The sequence below is a fragment of the Alligator sinensis genome, unplaced genomic scaffold (assembly GCF_000455745.1).
Source record: "Alligator sinensis unplaced genomic scaffold, ASM45574v1 scaffold991_1, whole genome shotgun sequence".
Taxonomy (NCBI): domain Eukaryota; kingdom Metazoa; phylum Chordata; order Crocodylia; family Alligatoridae; genus Alligator; species Alligator sinensis.
This window is the reverse complement of record NW_005842335.1, coordinates 460,785-475,789: the sequence shown is the minus strand read 5'-3', so window position 1 is coordinate 475,789 and position 15,005 is coordinate 460,785. Positions and strand designations below refer to the sequence as shown.

The 15,005-nt window shown below is 46.5% G+C and overlaps 1 protein-coding gene and 1 long non-coding RNA gene across 4 annotated transcripts in view; both read right to left on the bottom strand.

Moving 5' to 3' along the window:
- Positions 1 to 10,674, bottom strand: part of TMEM169 (transmembrane protein 169) — a 14,919-nt gene extending 4,245 nt beyond the window's left edge. For all 3 annotated transcript variants that reach the window (XR_003095255.1, XM_025210130.1, XM_006028687.3), the window contains exons 1-2: positions 5,811 to 10,674; positions 358 to 787 (exon numbers count right to left, since the gene is read on the bottom strand). Coding sequence is in view for 2 of the 3 variants with exons in the window: in XM_025210130.1 (XP_025065915.1) it covers positions 358 to 658 (301 nt within the window). In the remaining variant the exon portion in view is untranslated. The remainder of the gene's footprint in view (positions 1 to 357; positions 788 to 5,810) is intronic.
- A 2,001-nt stretch (positions 10,675 to 12,675) lies between these two features.
- LOC106722469 lies at positions 12,676 to 14,999 on the bottom strand. The gene is made up of 2 exons (XR_001358441.2): positions 13,570 to 14,999; positions 12,676 to 13,094 (listed from the first exon to the last, which is right to left on the bottom strand). It is a non-coding gene; the product is annotated as an uncharacterized LOC106722469 (long non-coding RNA).
- Positions 15,000 to 15,005: the final 6 nt, after the last annotated feature.

Here is a 15,005-nt window from a genome sequence, read left to right as displayed (position 1 = left end):
GGAAAGAGAGACTGGAAAGAGTCAGAGGTGGTCTAAGACTTTCTTCTGATCCCCTCCATATACTTGTTACACTCACTGGCTGATATGCTGTAGACCAAATTCAGAGACAGAGCAGGTTAAGTCTAAGGAGCTGGTCTCTAAACAGAACTGTTCCTGCAGGACTCTAACTGTGGAATAGATATTCAAAGTGGATTTCGCTAAACAGGAACAGATGTGCTTCCAAAATCTCTGTCCTTCCCTTCACTTAAAATGCTACAAGCAAGAGCCAGGGCCCTTTCTTTTTCATACATCTTATTTTTCATTGGCTCTGTGACCCCAAAAAAGCAGCCCCCAGCTGCAGGCCCTGGCCATACATACCATCTGCCATGGGATTTCCTAAGAACTTGGAGCCCTCCTCTGAACTCCTCTCGCCTCCTTCTTCATCTGCCTGCTCTTCTTCCACTTTATTTTCGTTCTCTGAGCGATAAACTATTATGGACTCTGGGCGGGGCTCCTTCTTCTTCTTTTTCCTTCTGTCCATGGTGGCCTCTCCATCAAAGGTGACTGCGGTAGCCACGGCTCTCCGCAGGGAGCCTCGGTGAGGGCTGTGTGTTCCACCCTTCTCTCTCTGCACGGCTTCCTCCATCTCACTGCTGCTTTGAAGCGTCTCACTGGGCATCTTTTAATGTGGGTTTTCTACCTATCAGCTCCTGAAATTACGAGCCATGGATCAGGCAGCAATCAGGGATGCTCTGCTTTATGAAGTCATCTTAGTCACAGCATCCAACAGATGCAACGCATTCTGAACCTACATTAAGAGAGGAGACAGGCACACAAAACAGTGTCCCATTTATTCCATGTATAAAAATCTGCAAACGTTTTCCTTGGAAGATACACTTCTACCCAAACTGAAAGCACAATTGCCTTAAGTATGATTAAAACTGGTTTAAAAGAATCCATCTTACTGATCTTAAATTTAGTTACACTAATGCATATTTTAGAATATGAACCAGACCTAGGTTTATGTGCCAGCTTTAAAATGAGACATAGGAGTTGGCAGAATGGGAATGGGTGTTAAAATTTCATATGAACAAACATGGCTTGTCAGGAGATTTTAGCATTCTTCAGCAATGCTGGGAACAACCAAAACCGAGCGGTCTGGGCAGGAGAGTCCCGGAGAGCCAAACAGTGAAACTGACAAATAACGTGAAATTGACTAGCCTAGGGACAAGTCTCGATTGGAGACAATGGCACAGTGGAACTTCACAGCCACGCTGGAGCCAGTTTCTTTCATTTACTTCAGACAATGCTGAGATTTATCGTCTGAGGCCAGGCAAATGCAAACAGCCCCTGAACGATGCAATAAGTGATGAAAAGTAAAACTGATTCTAAAAAAACCTCTCCACTCTAGCAACATGCACTGCTACTAGTAATAACCATGAGGATTTTTTTCCTTTAAAGTACAAGCTAAAATCAAAAGGACTATATTGAAAATAAAAAATCCCAAAGAAATATTTTGGTTATGAGAAAAAAAAACGTGACTGCTCCAAATCACATCAAACTCAGGGCCTGATTTTCTCTTCCTTATGCAAAAGTACCATTAATATCAAAAGTGACAGTAATGGGAGGCTTGCCTGAGTAAAGCATGTAGGAATAGACCAGAATAGGGTGCATCCAGGTGGATAATCCATGCGTCCATCCTACATCCACAGGATGAATGTGATTCTCAGACTAGACATGCTACAGGAAATGAAAAAACTGATCATGCCAATACTCTCTCACTGCTACTTTAATGAGGATTAAAACACACTGCCTATGTGTTAGCAGCCCTGCAGCTCTAGGCTGATCGTTTAAATGTTTAAAAGACCATGTATAACTAAGAATTAAGGTCCCATATAGTATCTGAAGAATCCCTTCAACAGAAAATTATAAGACGTTTGTCTCGTATGACCTTCGGTCCACTCCATGCTACAGAAAATTGTTTTATTTGAACCAATGCTGGAAAAAAAAATGGACATGTTTAGATTCAGCTGTCTGGTCTCAAATGCTTCCCCAATGAAAGCAGAAACCTTTGAAATAAACCAACACAATATCATACACCTGGATCCACCAACAGCCCCAAACAGTAGATCCAACTTCCCACTGTCACTTCAACAGGGTGTTCATTTTGATCATTTATCATGGTTCAAAAAGCAAAATAGTTTCCTCCTTCACTGCTGATCAAAGCACTCAAGAAAGACGAAGGACAGTTATCAAGGATATCTCAGTGTGGCATCTCAACAGGGTCTGGCTTGGTTTGTGGCTAGTGTTTAGACTAGTTATTGGAATCATTTTATCTTTTTTTTATTCTCCTCTACCCATAAATAGAGGGAAAGACAATAAAAGGCTGCTGCCCCATACACCTCCCCAGGGGAAGCCTGTGGATGTCCCATATCAAGGCATTAAAAATACAATGCAGCTCAGAAAAGAGCAGCAATTCCTTCCTAGGGACAGTGCCTCTTTGCATTGTCAAGTGTCTGAATTACATGCAGGACTAGTATGTTTGGAGTCAGTGCACAGATAACTAACAGTCCACATACTTAAACATAAAAGAGTAATGGACTATCCACAAATTTTTAAAAAATGTGCATGTACCACAGCACCCCCAGGGAAATCTGATGCTTATGTATCAACTCTCCTTCCTTTTAGCTCAACACCAAATTATCCATCCACTACAAAGAGAACAAGAGGCTCCTAACATATAAACTTGGGCAGTACTCTAGAGACCTGGTCTCTATCAATAGGAACTTGATTCAATCTGTGGAGGGCAAGTGGCCATACAGAAAACTCACTCCAATTGCTGCTATTCTTCAGAAGCTTGCCCAGCACACACAAATATGCTCTAACGCTTTAATATTCAAAATGTATATAATGTGGTGCACACGAAAGACAGTGCAGAAATAGCAGCTCATTCAACTTAATACCCCTGTGAGATATGGTAGAAAATATTCTCTTTCTAGATAAAAGGAAACTCATTCACCTAGGACCTCTTAGAGCTCAGATGCCATAATGGTGGGCAATTGTCTATAATCTGGGACCAACAGACAGAAGCCGGGTTCGGATTAGACTCCGAGCGCTCCCAATTCTAACCCAACCTTCAGTTTGCACAGCTTCAAAGAAGAGATAGATAAGTTTCACTACCACTGAGCAGCAGCCCACACCAAACCTGCTGTAAAATGCAGAAATAACTCTAAAGCCAGAGAGATGCATTTTGTCACTGCATGGTGAAACCTATGTTGCTGTACCGTGCGTTGAACCCCAGGGCATTAAAGGGCAAGAATAAGCACAGCTTGCCAGTTTTTTGGCGGTCTGACAGGAGGGTCTGGGTCGCGACTGATTTATTTTTGGACTGGTTCCCAACTGTTTCATCCGAGAGAGAGAAAAATACCTAGACTCCAAAAGGCCGCCCATCAAAGTGCTACTCGTCTTGGACAATGCGCCAGGCCACCCACAAAGTCTGCAATTTGCCCGCCCTGATGTGGAAGTGGTTTTCCTATCACCGAACACAACTTCCCTCGTCCAGCCTCTCAACCAGGTGTGATTGCTACTTTCAAAGCTTATTACACCAGGCACACCTTCGGTCAAATTCATAACGCGTTGGAAGGTGATCCAACACTTGATGTTAGGAAGTGCTGGAAGTACTACAACATCACTAACTGCATCACTAACATAAAGGAGTCGATCGATGAAATAAAGCCATCAACCATCAATGCCTGTTGGAGGGGGTTGTGGAAGAAGCAGTCAGTGATTTCACTGGTCTCCCATCTGTCAGTGAGGAGATCAAAAGGATTGTGAGAACATCCCATGACTTTGGAGGGGAGGGTTTTGAGGATATGGAGGAATCGGAGGTTGGAGAACTGAGTGAGTCGCCTCACCAAGGAACTGACTGATGAGGACCTAGCAGAACTCATGACAAACAGTGAAGATGATGAAAATGAAAAGACAGAAAGACCTAATTTCAATTTAGAAACACTGGCCGAGCTCTTCAGATACAGCAAACTCACTGACAAAAAGTTTGAATACGATCCCTCTATGGAGCAGAGCCTGAAGGGTAAGAGGGAAATTGAAGCAGCAATGATGCCCTAACGAGAAATTTATAAGGACCTACAGAAAAAGGCTGAACAGCTTCCCATCACAATGTTCCTTTGCACACCCTCCCCTGTCAACCCCACCAAGTCCTTTGGCCGCCACCTCTGCCAATTACGAGACAGAGACCGAGGGAGCGAGTTCAAGAAATATTAGGGAGATTAGTGATCAGCTGATTAGCAATCAGCTCAGGGTTTTATTACTTTCGAGTTCGAACAGAGTTGGAATAAAACACTAGTTAGCACAATTACTGTCTCCAGCCTATTTATCCTAGCCTATTATCAGTACAGTGCAGTATTCACGGATTTCGCCATTCGCGGGAATCTTGAGAACATATCCCCCATGAATGGCGAGGGTCTCCTATAGTTTTAAAGTTTCTCCAGCTGGGACCTAGGCTAAATCTGCCTGAATGCTGAAGCAAAAGAGCCAAGGCAGTCACCTCATCTGGGAAGATTAAAGAAACTTGGGCGTTATAATGTACGGTCAGCTGAACCTAAGGGCATGCCACACGTTCAATTTAAGGGTCCATACAAACCAACCACAAAGATGCACTATATTATATACAGAACATATTTGTGGTTGTTTTGCCATTTTATGGTATCATTAATTGGCTGAATGTGTGCCATTTATGGTGCAATTAACACATTTATATGCACTATAAATGTAACATCTGACAGGGGCCCTAATGCCATTCTCAGACATATCGACAGGGGAATGTTGAGTAGGAGTAGAGAAGTTATATTATTCCTGTATTTAGCATTGCGAAAAGTTCTGGTGTCCGTACTTCAAGAAGGATGCTGTTCAGTTGGAAAGGATTCAAAGAATAGCCGTATAAACAATGACAAGATGGGATAGCATGCCTTAGAGCTAGAACTCCAGGATTTCAAATTATCTTGATTATCAAAAAGAAAGTATCAAGTGTTTGCTCGCCTACAGTAATCACCTACGTGGGGAACAGAAATCTGATAATAAAGGTCTTCAATCTGGCAGATAAAATTATAACAAGATCTGATGGTTAGAAACTGAAGCTTGACAAATCCAAATTAGAAGGAAGGCACCGGTTTTTTAAGAGTTTGGATAATTAATTACTGGAACATCTTACTAAAGCTTGTGGCTGATTTTTCAGCAGTAGAAGTGTTTAAATCAAGACTGGGCGTCTCTCTAACAGAAATGACCTAATTCCACTGAAACTCCTGGACCTGAAGCAGGCATTAATGCAGGGAAGCCCTACGGTCTGGGTAATGCTAGCGGTCAGAAAATGATCACAACAATCCTTTCTGCCTTAATAACCTACGATTACCTCTGTCACCCTCGTACTGAGGGGCTGCCACCACTGCGGTCAACAGCCACAGGCGGTCTCCCCATCACAGATCCAGTCCATGTTCTGCCAACGCCCCGCAACCCCTACCAGGCAGCAGGGGCACCTCTCTCACCTCCATAAAACCCATCGCGTACACTATATGCGCGCTGCTCTCCAGATGGAAGTTCTCCTACCGCACAGGCTCCGCATCAGCCGTGAACTCCCAAGCCGAGGAGCAGCTCACAAGCACTGGTGAACCGGACAGGTTCAAACCCAAGCCGGCTACTCCTCCCTGGGAAGGCCGCGGGGCTTTGATCTCAGCACAGATGAACTCAAACAACAAGCAATTGCTACTCATTTAAAAAAAAAAAAAGGACCCATAGGGCATGGACACAAAAGCACGCACCTCATTTTTCTTTGAAGGTTTCGGTGGCGGGTGGTCTCCAGTACTACGATTCCTGCCAAGGTGGCCCCTGGAGGGGATGAGTTTTGGCAGCTCTGCTTCAAGTAACAATGTACAGCATCAGCCCCTTCAGTCACCCACCGAGACATCTCAAAGCGTAGGTGGAGCACGACAATTTTCACGTCTAGTATCAATGCTGACGGCTTTCCACGTGGGAGCCCGGGGGCAGGCAGGAATCTAATAACTCCCAGCAGAGTGGGGTGAGGAGGAGAGGAACAGTCAGGGCTTCAGAGACAGCGGAGGAGGGAGCAGTTTATTAGCCAAGCGATTTGTTATTCGTCTCCATGTGACAGCGGCCAGAACCCTGCAGAGGCTCTGCAGTGGGACCGCGCGGCCGGGGGATTTTTAGCAGCAGATTTCTCTGCTGCTGTGCAGCCAGCGGCTGCCGATCAGGCTCCTTGCGACAGCTTTAGTCGCGTAACGTGAAACGCAGCGACTCGGGGCTGGCTCCTGCACCACTTAAGTCACTGGAAGTTTTCCTGTCAGCTTGAAGGGCTTGGCTTTGGTTTTGGAAAAAAAAAAAGAGAAGAAATTCTTCTGCCCACGAGAGGCCATTGTCCAGGGGGCTAAAGCCCTGCTGTGTTAGAAATCTGTCCTGTTTGGCCACAGCCTTTTTGTGACTTGTTCAGACAGAACAGAGGTGGGGAAACAAGGTGAACAATGGACACTAATAGCACCAATTGTCCAGTGTCATTGTTTTATGGTGTTGTACATAACAGCTGCACGCATTCAGCCTAGCAAGGGGTCCCAGCCGTCTCCCAGCAGATCTCGTGTGTGCTGAAGTAGCTCTCACAGATGCAAGCACAACAGGGACCCGCTGTCCTAGACACAGCATTAACATATAGCATATGCCCTGAATGATTCACAGCTTTACCTTAGACAACAGGCAACAAGCAAACAAATGTGCCAAACACAGAGGGAAGAAGGTAAGAGCACGATTGCATCTGCCAGCTCTGACAATACCATGACAATGCTCCAAGTCGCTAATGCTTTTACTGTCTTTCTAACACAAGAGAGACTTAGCGGTGCCAAGGGCCCCTCTGTTAGGCCGTCTGCAACTGGCAGTGCCCCGGGGCACCACAGCAGAGGTGGATTCTGCATTTGTGCTGAGGGTTGGACTAGATGACCCATGAGGCCCCTTCCAATGGCAGGTTCCTATAGCCGTACACGGGATGTCAAGGAGCAGAGGGCAGTGGTCTAACCAGCCCAACGGAGGAACTCATCATCACTGGGGACACTCAGGGCATGGACACACATAACACTTGGAGCAGTTTAAACCTGAAGCAGACAGACATATAATCCTGTTAACTGGTTTAATTTACCTGGAATGTTTCAGAAGTGTCATTGGAAAAATCAAGTACTGTTTGAACTGGTTCCCCATGAACTAGTTGTTACAGGTGGATACCAACTATTCGAAGACACAGGTCTGCTTGGTCCTCCAGGCATCCCACACTGCATCACTCCTCACCTCCACCCTCCCACTGCTGCAATTGGCCAAGTGGGCATGCAGCCAGGATGCTAACACCACTCTTTTTCCTTTTGTTGGCATTTTTTAGCAAAGAGCTCTATTGCACTACTTGTTCAGTAAAAGCTTTCGAAGAACCAGCCATGTTCGCACTCCCTCCCTGACTGTGTCCCCTTATCACGTTCCCCCTCCCCCAGCCCCTGGGAGCCCAAAAGCATGGGTCCAAGCACTGCCCCCACTCAAGTCAAGCACACACTACAGACTTCGGTCATTTGAGGCTCCTGGAGATTACTGAACTCATGTTTAGGAGAGAAGGGAAAGCAGAAAAGTGACAGGTCACCCCCTCCACCCCAGACCTCCAAAGCATGGGGTCAAACACTCCTCCCTCACATTTATCCACTGTTATCCCCTAGTGTCGGAAACACAGCACTTGACACCCAATTGCAAACCATTCCCAAACAGTGACACCTGGGACGGGCTCAACAGTTATGGCTCAAGGCTACACAGCGAAGCAGGGACAGTGCAGGGCTGGGCTCAGGACGTCCTGGCTCTCAGCCCACTAAACCGGGTCTCTCTCTCTCTCCCTTTTCAGGATAGACCCAAACGCTTGCTCCTAACAGTCTGCAAGCCAGATTTCCGCCAAAAGGTTTCAGAAGGAGCTTTCCAAAGTATCATCGAGCTGTTTCTGGATGACATTTTCAAAGGAGTGTTTTTACACGGGTCTAGTGAGGGCATTCTGCAGACTATCTGTGTTGTGAATCGGTTCTTTTTTCAGCTCTGCTATTCTATAGCTTCCCAAATGCCACGGGCTAATGCTGCTGTGCAGAGGAGCATTATTAAGGTCTGGCAAGCAGCATACACTAGCTATAACAATCCAAATGAAATGCCTCATTCAATGTCCTTGCGTAATTTCCCCTTATGCAGAGTCACCAAACACTGCTCCCCTACCTCTCCTTACAGCAAAGCTAACACAGGCTGGCCGTGTCTACACGAGATGCTGACCACGCAGTCGTTACTATGCAGTCATTTAGTACTTGTACAAATGACTGCGCATAACTGGAGTTACTGCACATAAGCATCGCCGAATGGCTTTTAGGTGATGCTGGCTTATGTAGTAGTTTGTCACTACTACGCAGTAGCATTGCATCGCGCTTCCTGCCATGCAACACTACTGCGCAGTAGTAACAAGCCACTGGGCAGTCAGCGTCTCGTGTAGACGCGGCCACTGAATTGTATTCCACCCCGGTGGCCACGTTGTTTTGTCCAGACTGGTAGGAGCGGGTGGGAGAGGACGCTTTCAGAGAAAGAACTCCAGGCTTCCAAATGCATCCCCAGAGAGGAGACTGGGTTTCTTCCATGTATTATATTGAACCAGAAGTTTCAATGAATGACAAGTGTACATGAGTCTCTGGAGACGTGAAGCTTTGATACTAGAATAATGTTGGGGGTGGAAGAGCATAAAGTATGAGATTTTCAAGGCAACCCAAGGATGTTGAGACATTTTGCATTCCCTTTAATAAATATGCCTAAACTCTCTACACCGCTGTGAAAAAATCTCAGTACTGAAATTTGCATTTCATCTGGAAACAAAGTGAGGACACTTTTTCTTCCCCCTATTCCACCTCCCCCACACATTTTCCTGTCCATTTGCCTAGAATGAGCAGGCTCAGGAGCTTTCGTATTTAACTCAGCAAACAGTGGTTGCTAATTGACAAGTCTGTGTGTGGGTGGGGGAAGCGTGGGTTGCTTGCCTCCCCAGAGGCAACATTAAGTGCTGGATTATGTAAAAGCACTGCAACATTTTTTTCTCCAAGGCAACATCAGGTTTATGGGTGAAGCACCTCCTAAATGGTCCATGCATCTACACATGCACACGTGTGTGAGCAGATGGCCTAATATTGCCCGATTCATACAGCAATGATGGCTTTGGTGGAAGGCTTCTGTTAACACAACCAGAGTACTTGTCACTACCTGTAGCCACTGAGGAAGGTCTGGAAAGAAGGAGGGGCTAAAATGTAATAATTGGATGGAAAGTGGGGGAAGTGGGCTGTAGGAAACAGACCCGCAGGTACCCTAGAGAGCTGGGAGGAGATGGCTAAGAGGGGAATATGGTTGGCTGTGGATAGTGATCCAGAGTAGGGCTTGTGTTATAGTTTCTGTCTCTGACCAGAGGACCAGGAGTGCCTATAAGGAGGAGTTGGAGGCCATGGCAGTGGCAGGAGGTGGGGAGAGAATGTTATTTTGGGAAGATGCTCTATGCTTTGAGTCCTGCAAAGGATGGAGATGTGGAGGAACAGCCCTACAAAGGCCACGGGCTGGATGAGCTGAGATCAAGACAGGGTTGGGGGGGGGGTCCCAGTGGCTGAAACCAGAGCAATACCCATGAGGCATAGGTATGGCTATGGAAGAAGCTGGAGGTCACAATTAGAGCCTGTAAGGCACGATTAGGATCAGAAAGCCATGTTTAGGGCCAGAGGAACTAGGCAGTGGAGCCCCAAGAGACTGTGCCAGAGGGGTCGGAGCCTTGAGAGACCGTGAGGACAGGGAAGGCACCAAAGGAGTTACTCCAACCTCTACAGGTAGCCCCCCAAGTTCATCATTTTCACATCAAAAGCATGGCAGGAAAGAGATGGGAAGTTAAGGAGGCTGACAACAGGCAAAGCTGACTGCCAGGGGATTGGACCCGAGCCTTTTGCAACCTTGAAGGGTGTGTCTTCACTGCAGTTAGCCTGACAACGGTCATCTAGGGCTGAGCCCCCACATTAGCCTAGCCTGGGTGGTATGTCCGTATTGCAGAGCCGTGCCTGTGCCACTGCCTGTGCGAGCTCTCTCTCGGGACCTCTGAGAGGAATACAGCATGACTCTTGGCACTGCATTAACTCACTCTGCGAGTTCTTTCTGTGTCACAGTAGAAATCCTTCCTGCACCCCTAGGCAGAAGTGTTAGCTTGCCAACTCATTCAACTACCCCCTGTCCTATTCACTGTGACGGGGGACAAGGAGTGGAGCCTACCCAGAACAACAACGCTGTCAGCTGTTGATGTTAAGACAACCCACACTTTGGTAAGTGAAGGCAGACATGGGGCATGAGGCACAGTGGAGGGCGCTTTAGTGGCTTGTGGCACTAGGAAAGCAGTAGTGGGCCTGCTAAGGAGATTATATGGACTGCATGTACTCCTACAACTGTAGGGACAGATAATGCAGGTTTAGACCACTGTGGGACCCCTGGTGCTGATCAGCATAATTTCTAGAGTTGGAAGGGACCTGAACAGATCGTCAAGTTGATGATGGGCAGGAATGAGTGCTGGCATCATAATACCCCAGCCAGATATCATAGATTCATAGATTTTAGGGTCGGAAGGGACCTCAATATATCATCGAGTCCGACCCCCTGCATAGGCAGGGAAGAGTGCTGGGTCTAGATGACCCCAGCTAGACGCATATCCAACCTCCTCTTGAAGACCCCCAGGGTAGGGGAGAGCACCACCTCCCTTGGGAGCCCATTCCAGACCTTGGCCACTCGAACTGTGAAGAAGTTCTTCCTAATGTCCAGTCTAAATCTGCTCTCTGCTAGCTTGTAGCCATTATTTCTTGTAACCCCCGGGGGCGCCTTGGTGAATAAAACCTCACCAATTCCCTTCTGTGCCCCCATGATGAACTATCTATCCAACCTCCTCCTTGAAGACCCCCAAGGTAGGGAGGAGCACCACCTCACTTGGGAGCCCATTCCAGAGCCTGGCAGCCCTCACCATAAAGTAATGTCTCCTGATATCAAGCCTGAACCTGCTCTCAATCAATTTGTGGCTGTTATTCCTTGTTATCCCAGGTGGTGCCTGGGGGAACAGAGCCTCAACTATTTTCCATTATCCCCCCTGGTGAGTTTTATAGATGGCCACCAGATCCCCTCTCAGCCTTCTCTTGTGGACACTGAATAGATTCAGGCCCTTTAGTCTATCTTCATAGGACCTGCCCCGCTGCCCCCTGACCATACAAGTAGCCCTCCTCTGGACCCTCTCAAGGTAAGCCACATTCCTCCTGAAGTGCAGCACCCAGAACTGGATGCATTACTTCAACTTCAGCCTGACCAATGCCGCATAGAGGGGAAGGATCACCTCCCTGGACCATCTGTGGACGCATGACAAGGTACGGCTGGCCTTAGTGACCGCTTTCCATGCACTGGCAGCTCATGTCCATCCTGGAGACAACAATGACTCCAAGATCCCTTTCTGCCACCCTGTTGTTGAGAAGGGTATTCCCCAGCCTATAGGTGTGTTGCTGGTTCCTTCCTCCAGATGCAGCACCTTGCACTTGTCTGCGTTGAACTCCATTCTATTCTCATCCGCCCACCTCTGCAACCTGTCTAGATCCAGTTGGATTCTGTCCCTCCCCTCCTCTAGTCCACGCCCTTGCGCAGACCTGGAGGGACCAACAATGGCTTTACGACTCCCACAAGAGGAAAGTTCCCTTCACGGAGCTGTGGGAAATGATTGGCAAGGCACTTCTGTACCAAGGCATCCACAAGACGGAGTCCACACCAGCAGGTTGCTATTGCCATCTGGAAGTGGGCTACCCCAGACTGTTATAGTTTGGTGGCTAATCTGTTTATGTTGGTAAGTCAATGCTTAATGCAGAGCTTTCCAAACTGTGTGCCGCGACACATTAGTGTGTCGGCGGCAGTGTGTAGGTGTGTCGCGCGAAAGGCAGAAAATTTTGCGGAAGGGCACCGCGGAGCTCCCTTACTCGTGTCTGCTTCCCTTGGCCCCTCCCCCGGAACTGAATTACTGTGTCGCGAAATGATGCATGTCTAAAAAGTGTGTCACCAACATGAAAAGTTTGGAAAGCTCTGGCTTAGTGCCACGGTGCTGAAGGTTCGCAAGGAGGTTGTTATTGTCCTTTACTGCCAGTAGCAAATATTGCTGATGTCCTTGAAACAACAGCAAGCTTGATGGGACTGGGCTTTCTGAACTGTTTCAGCTATCAGCAATGCATTTCATAGTATGCCCATCTTTCTCAAAAGGGTACATGCATGCCTCAGCTGAGCTGCATGCCTTGCCTGAGGGTGGAGGGAGGTTCAAGAAAACCCATGTGGAACATGAATTGGGTGCATGATGCCACGGTATTCCAGACACGAGGCACTTTCACTTAATTCCCAACCAATAACACGAATAATCGATGGGGCACTCTATGGTGACAGACCAAATTCATGGCTATACCTCTTGCCCTGTCCACTGGCCTAGGTTTAAGATTAAATAAGAGACGTGTGTGTGTAGATACTAGCTGGGACAGGAGCAATCCCTGGATAAGAGTCCAGGCCAATTCTTCTGTAAGCTCATACTAAGGCAGGCATGCTTTGCTTCTTTATTAAGTGTAAATCATATCTTTTTAAAATATAAATTGGCTTATTTGAAAAACATTTCTACTACTAAATAAAAATACAGCTACCTATATTAATGTCCACATTTTTAAAAGTCAAGCAAGCATTTAAATTAAATAAAAACAGGATACGGACAACACGTTTGCTGCTCAGATTTTAAATCCACTCAACCAAACTACTGAACTAATAGAAATCATTAGCTAAGCACCAGTGACAAGAATTTGATAAAAAACAGCTGCTGAAAGCCACAGCCTCCTCTGCAGGTACAGAAATAATATCTTCCTTTATTTCAATATATTCAACTAGTTTGATGTAATGACTGATTCATTCAAAGCTGAGATGCAAAATGGGAACAAAAAAAGCAGGAAAGCTCGTCTTCCTCTGACAATCTATGAACGAACAAAAGGTATAGGTAAGAAAGTGAGCTCTCCTAGTTCAAACATCTTGAAGCAGTGACCCAGCCCCCCTTTAATTCTTTAACTATTAATAATCATTTTGTATTAAAACACTTTGATAAATTATTTTTCTAATGCATCTAATGTAACAGCTTTAACTAAAAATAAAAAATGATGTTTTGTTTAAATGTTTTCCAACTACTCAGTTGGTCTAATAAAAGATACCACATCTACCCAAAGAACCTTGCCTGCCTATGTCCTTAGACTAACATGGCTACAACCAAAAACCCAGCAAAATGATGTTTTGTACATTTTAGTGAATTTCTAACTTCAATCCAAATGCACTTTGTGATTTCTATCAATCAAAACTTGAACCACCCTCCCAAAAAAACCCAAATGATCATCTAGTAAATAACTGGCTCTTTCTTAATTGCTTAAATAAAAAGTGTACAGATATAGGATATCCTACCAGTTAACAAAGAAGTTCCAAGTTGTCTTGTGGGCCTATATCCATTTGTATAGATCAATATACTTTAATGCTTACCAACCAGTGAAAATCAGCTTTAAAGATAAAATAACTATAAAAAAAAAATACAAAAGCAAAACAAAATTAGAATTGAGAACTTAAATTAACATTTCCTGCCCTTGACTTAAATCATGATTTTAAAACTGGTGATTTAAAATCACTTTAATTCCACCTGAGGCAATTTAAGGCAGAAGTGGCCACCCCATGACACGGTCAGATTGGGGAGGGGACGGGCATCCAGGCAGCAGTCGTGCAAGAGGCAGAAAGCAGAGCAGAAGATTGGGCAAGAGAAGAGACTGGAGCAGAGCTGGGGGAGGATGCAGGGCTAACTTGCAGCATACTTGCCAAAAAGGTTGGTTTAAAACATGGAATCATACGCAGCTCACGTTGGTCCCAGCCTGAAGTCGTCACCTTTGGTGGCAACAAGAACGGACAGCGGCAGTTTCTGTTTAGCGCTTAGCAGATAGGGATTTAAAGCACACGCACTAATCCCACCCCTCAAGAAGCGTGACTTTTGCAGGACGGTCCCTGCAGGGCACGGTTAGTGCAGACACTGATAAAGCCCTGATTTCTTTCTCTTATTTCTTTAAATAGCACTTCCGATGCTGGATTGAGGAGTGCATCACGTACCCGTCCAGAAAAATGACTGACTTGATTGAGATTTGAAGTCCATCCTGATAAAAATCGTAATCTGAAAGAGGGGCGTATCACACCAGAGAGGCAAGCTGTTCATTTTTACGTCGTGGCCTGCGGTGAGGCTGCGGTCCCAGCTCGCTAACGCGGAGGAGCGTTTCTCCCTGGGACGCGTTCGATGTACAGGCAGTCCCTGACTTACAACATTTTGCACTTACGACCACGTTTATAAACCATGTTTCAACTTCCTGACGTCAGTTTCGACTTCACAACACTCCATCGGATGCCGCACCACGCCCGCGAACGAGCTCGCCGCCTCGCTCCTCGCTCCTCTGTCCGAACGTCCTCCGACGCTTTCTTTCAGAAAGCCGACGAGACCCCGAAAAACCTCCAGCCAGGAGCCCGTCGCAAAGTCCAGCACAGTCACCTCAAAGAAGTCTTTCCGAATCGCTCGGATTGCTATTTACGATATCGATACACGCGTGTAGCTATATGACATATCCGTAGTGGATCGAGTGCAAAATGCTGGGGTATTTTTAGTGAAAACAGGGTCTTGGGCCTGGGTTCAGGAACCAATCCCCCATTTACAACATTGTTTTCTATGGGGAAAAGCGGCTCCGAGTTGCAACGTTTCGATGCAAAACTTGTTTTTCGGGTCTGCCTCCTCTCCGGGGAGAGTGTCTACCGGGCGGCCGCAGAGTGCGCTTGGCCCGTTTTGAAGACGAGCACGCACACGGGGGGGGGGG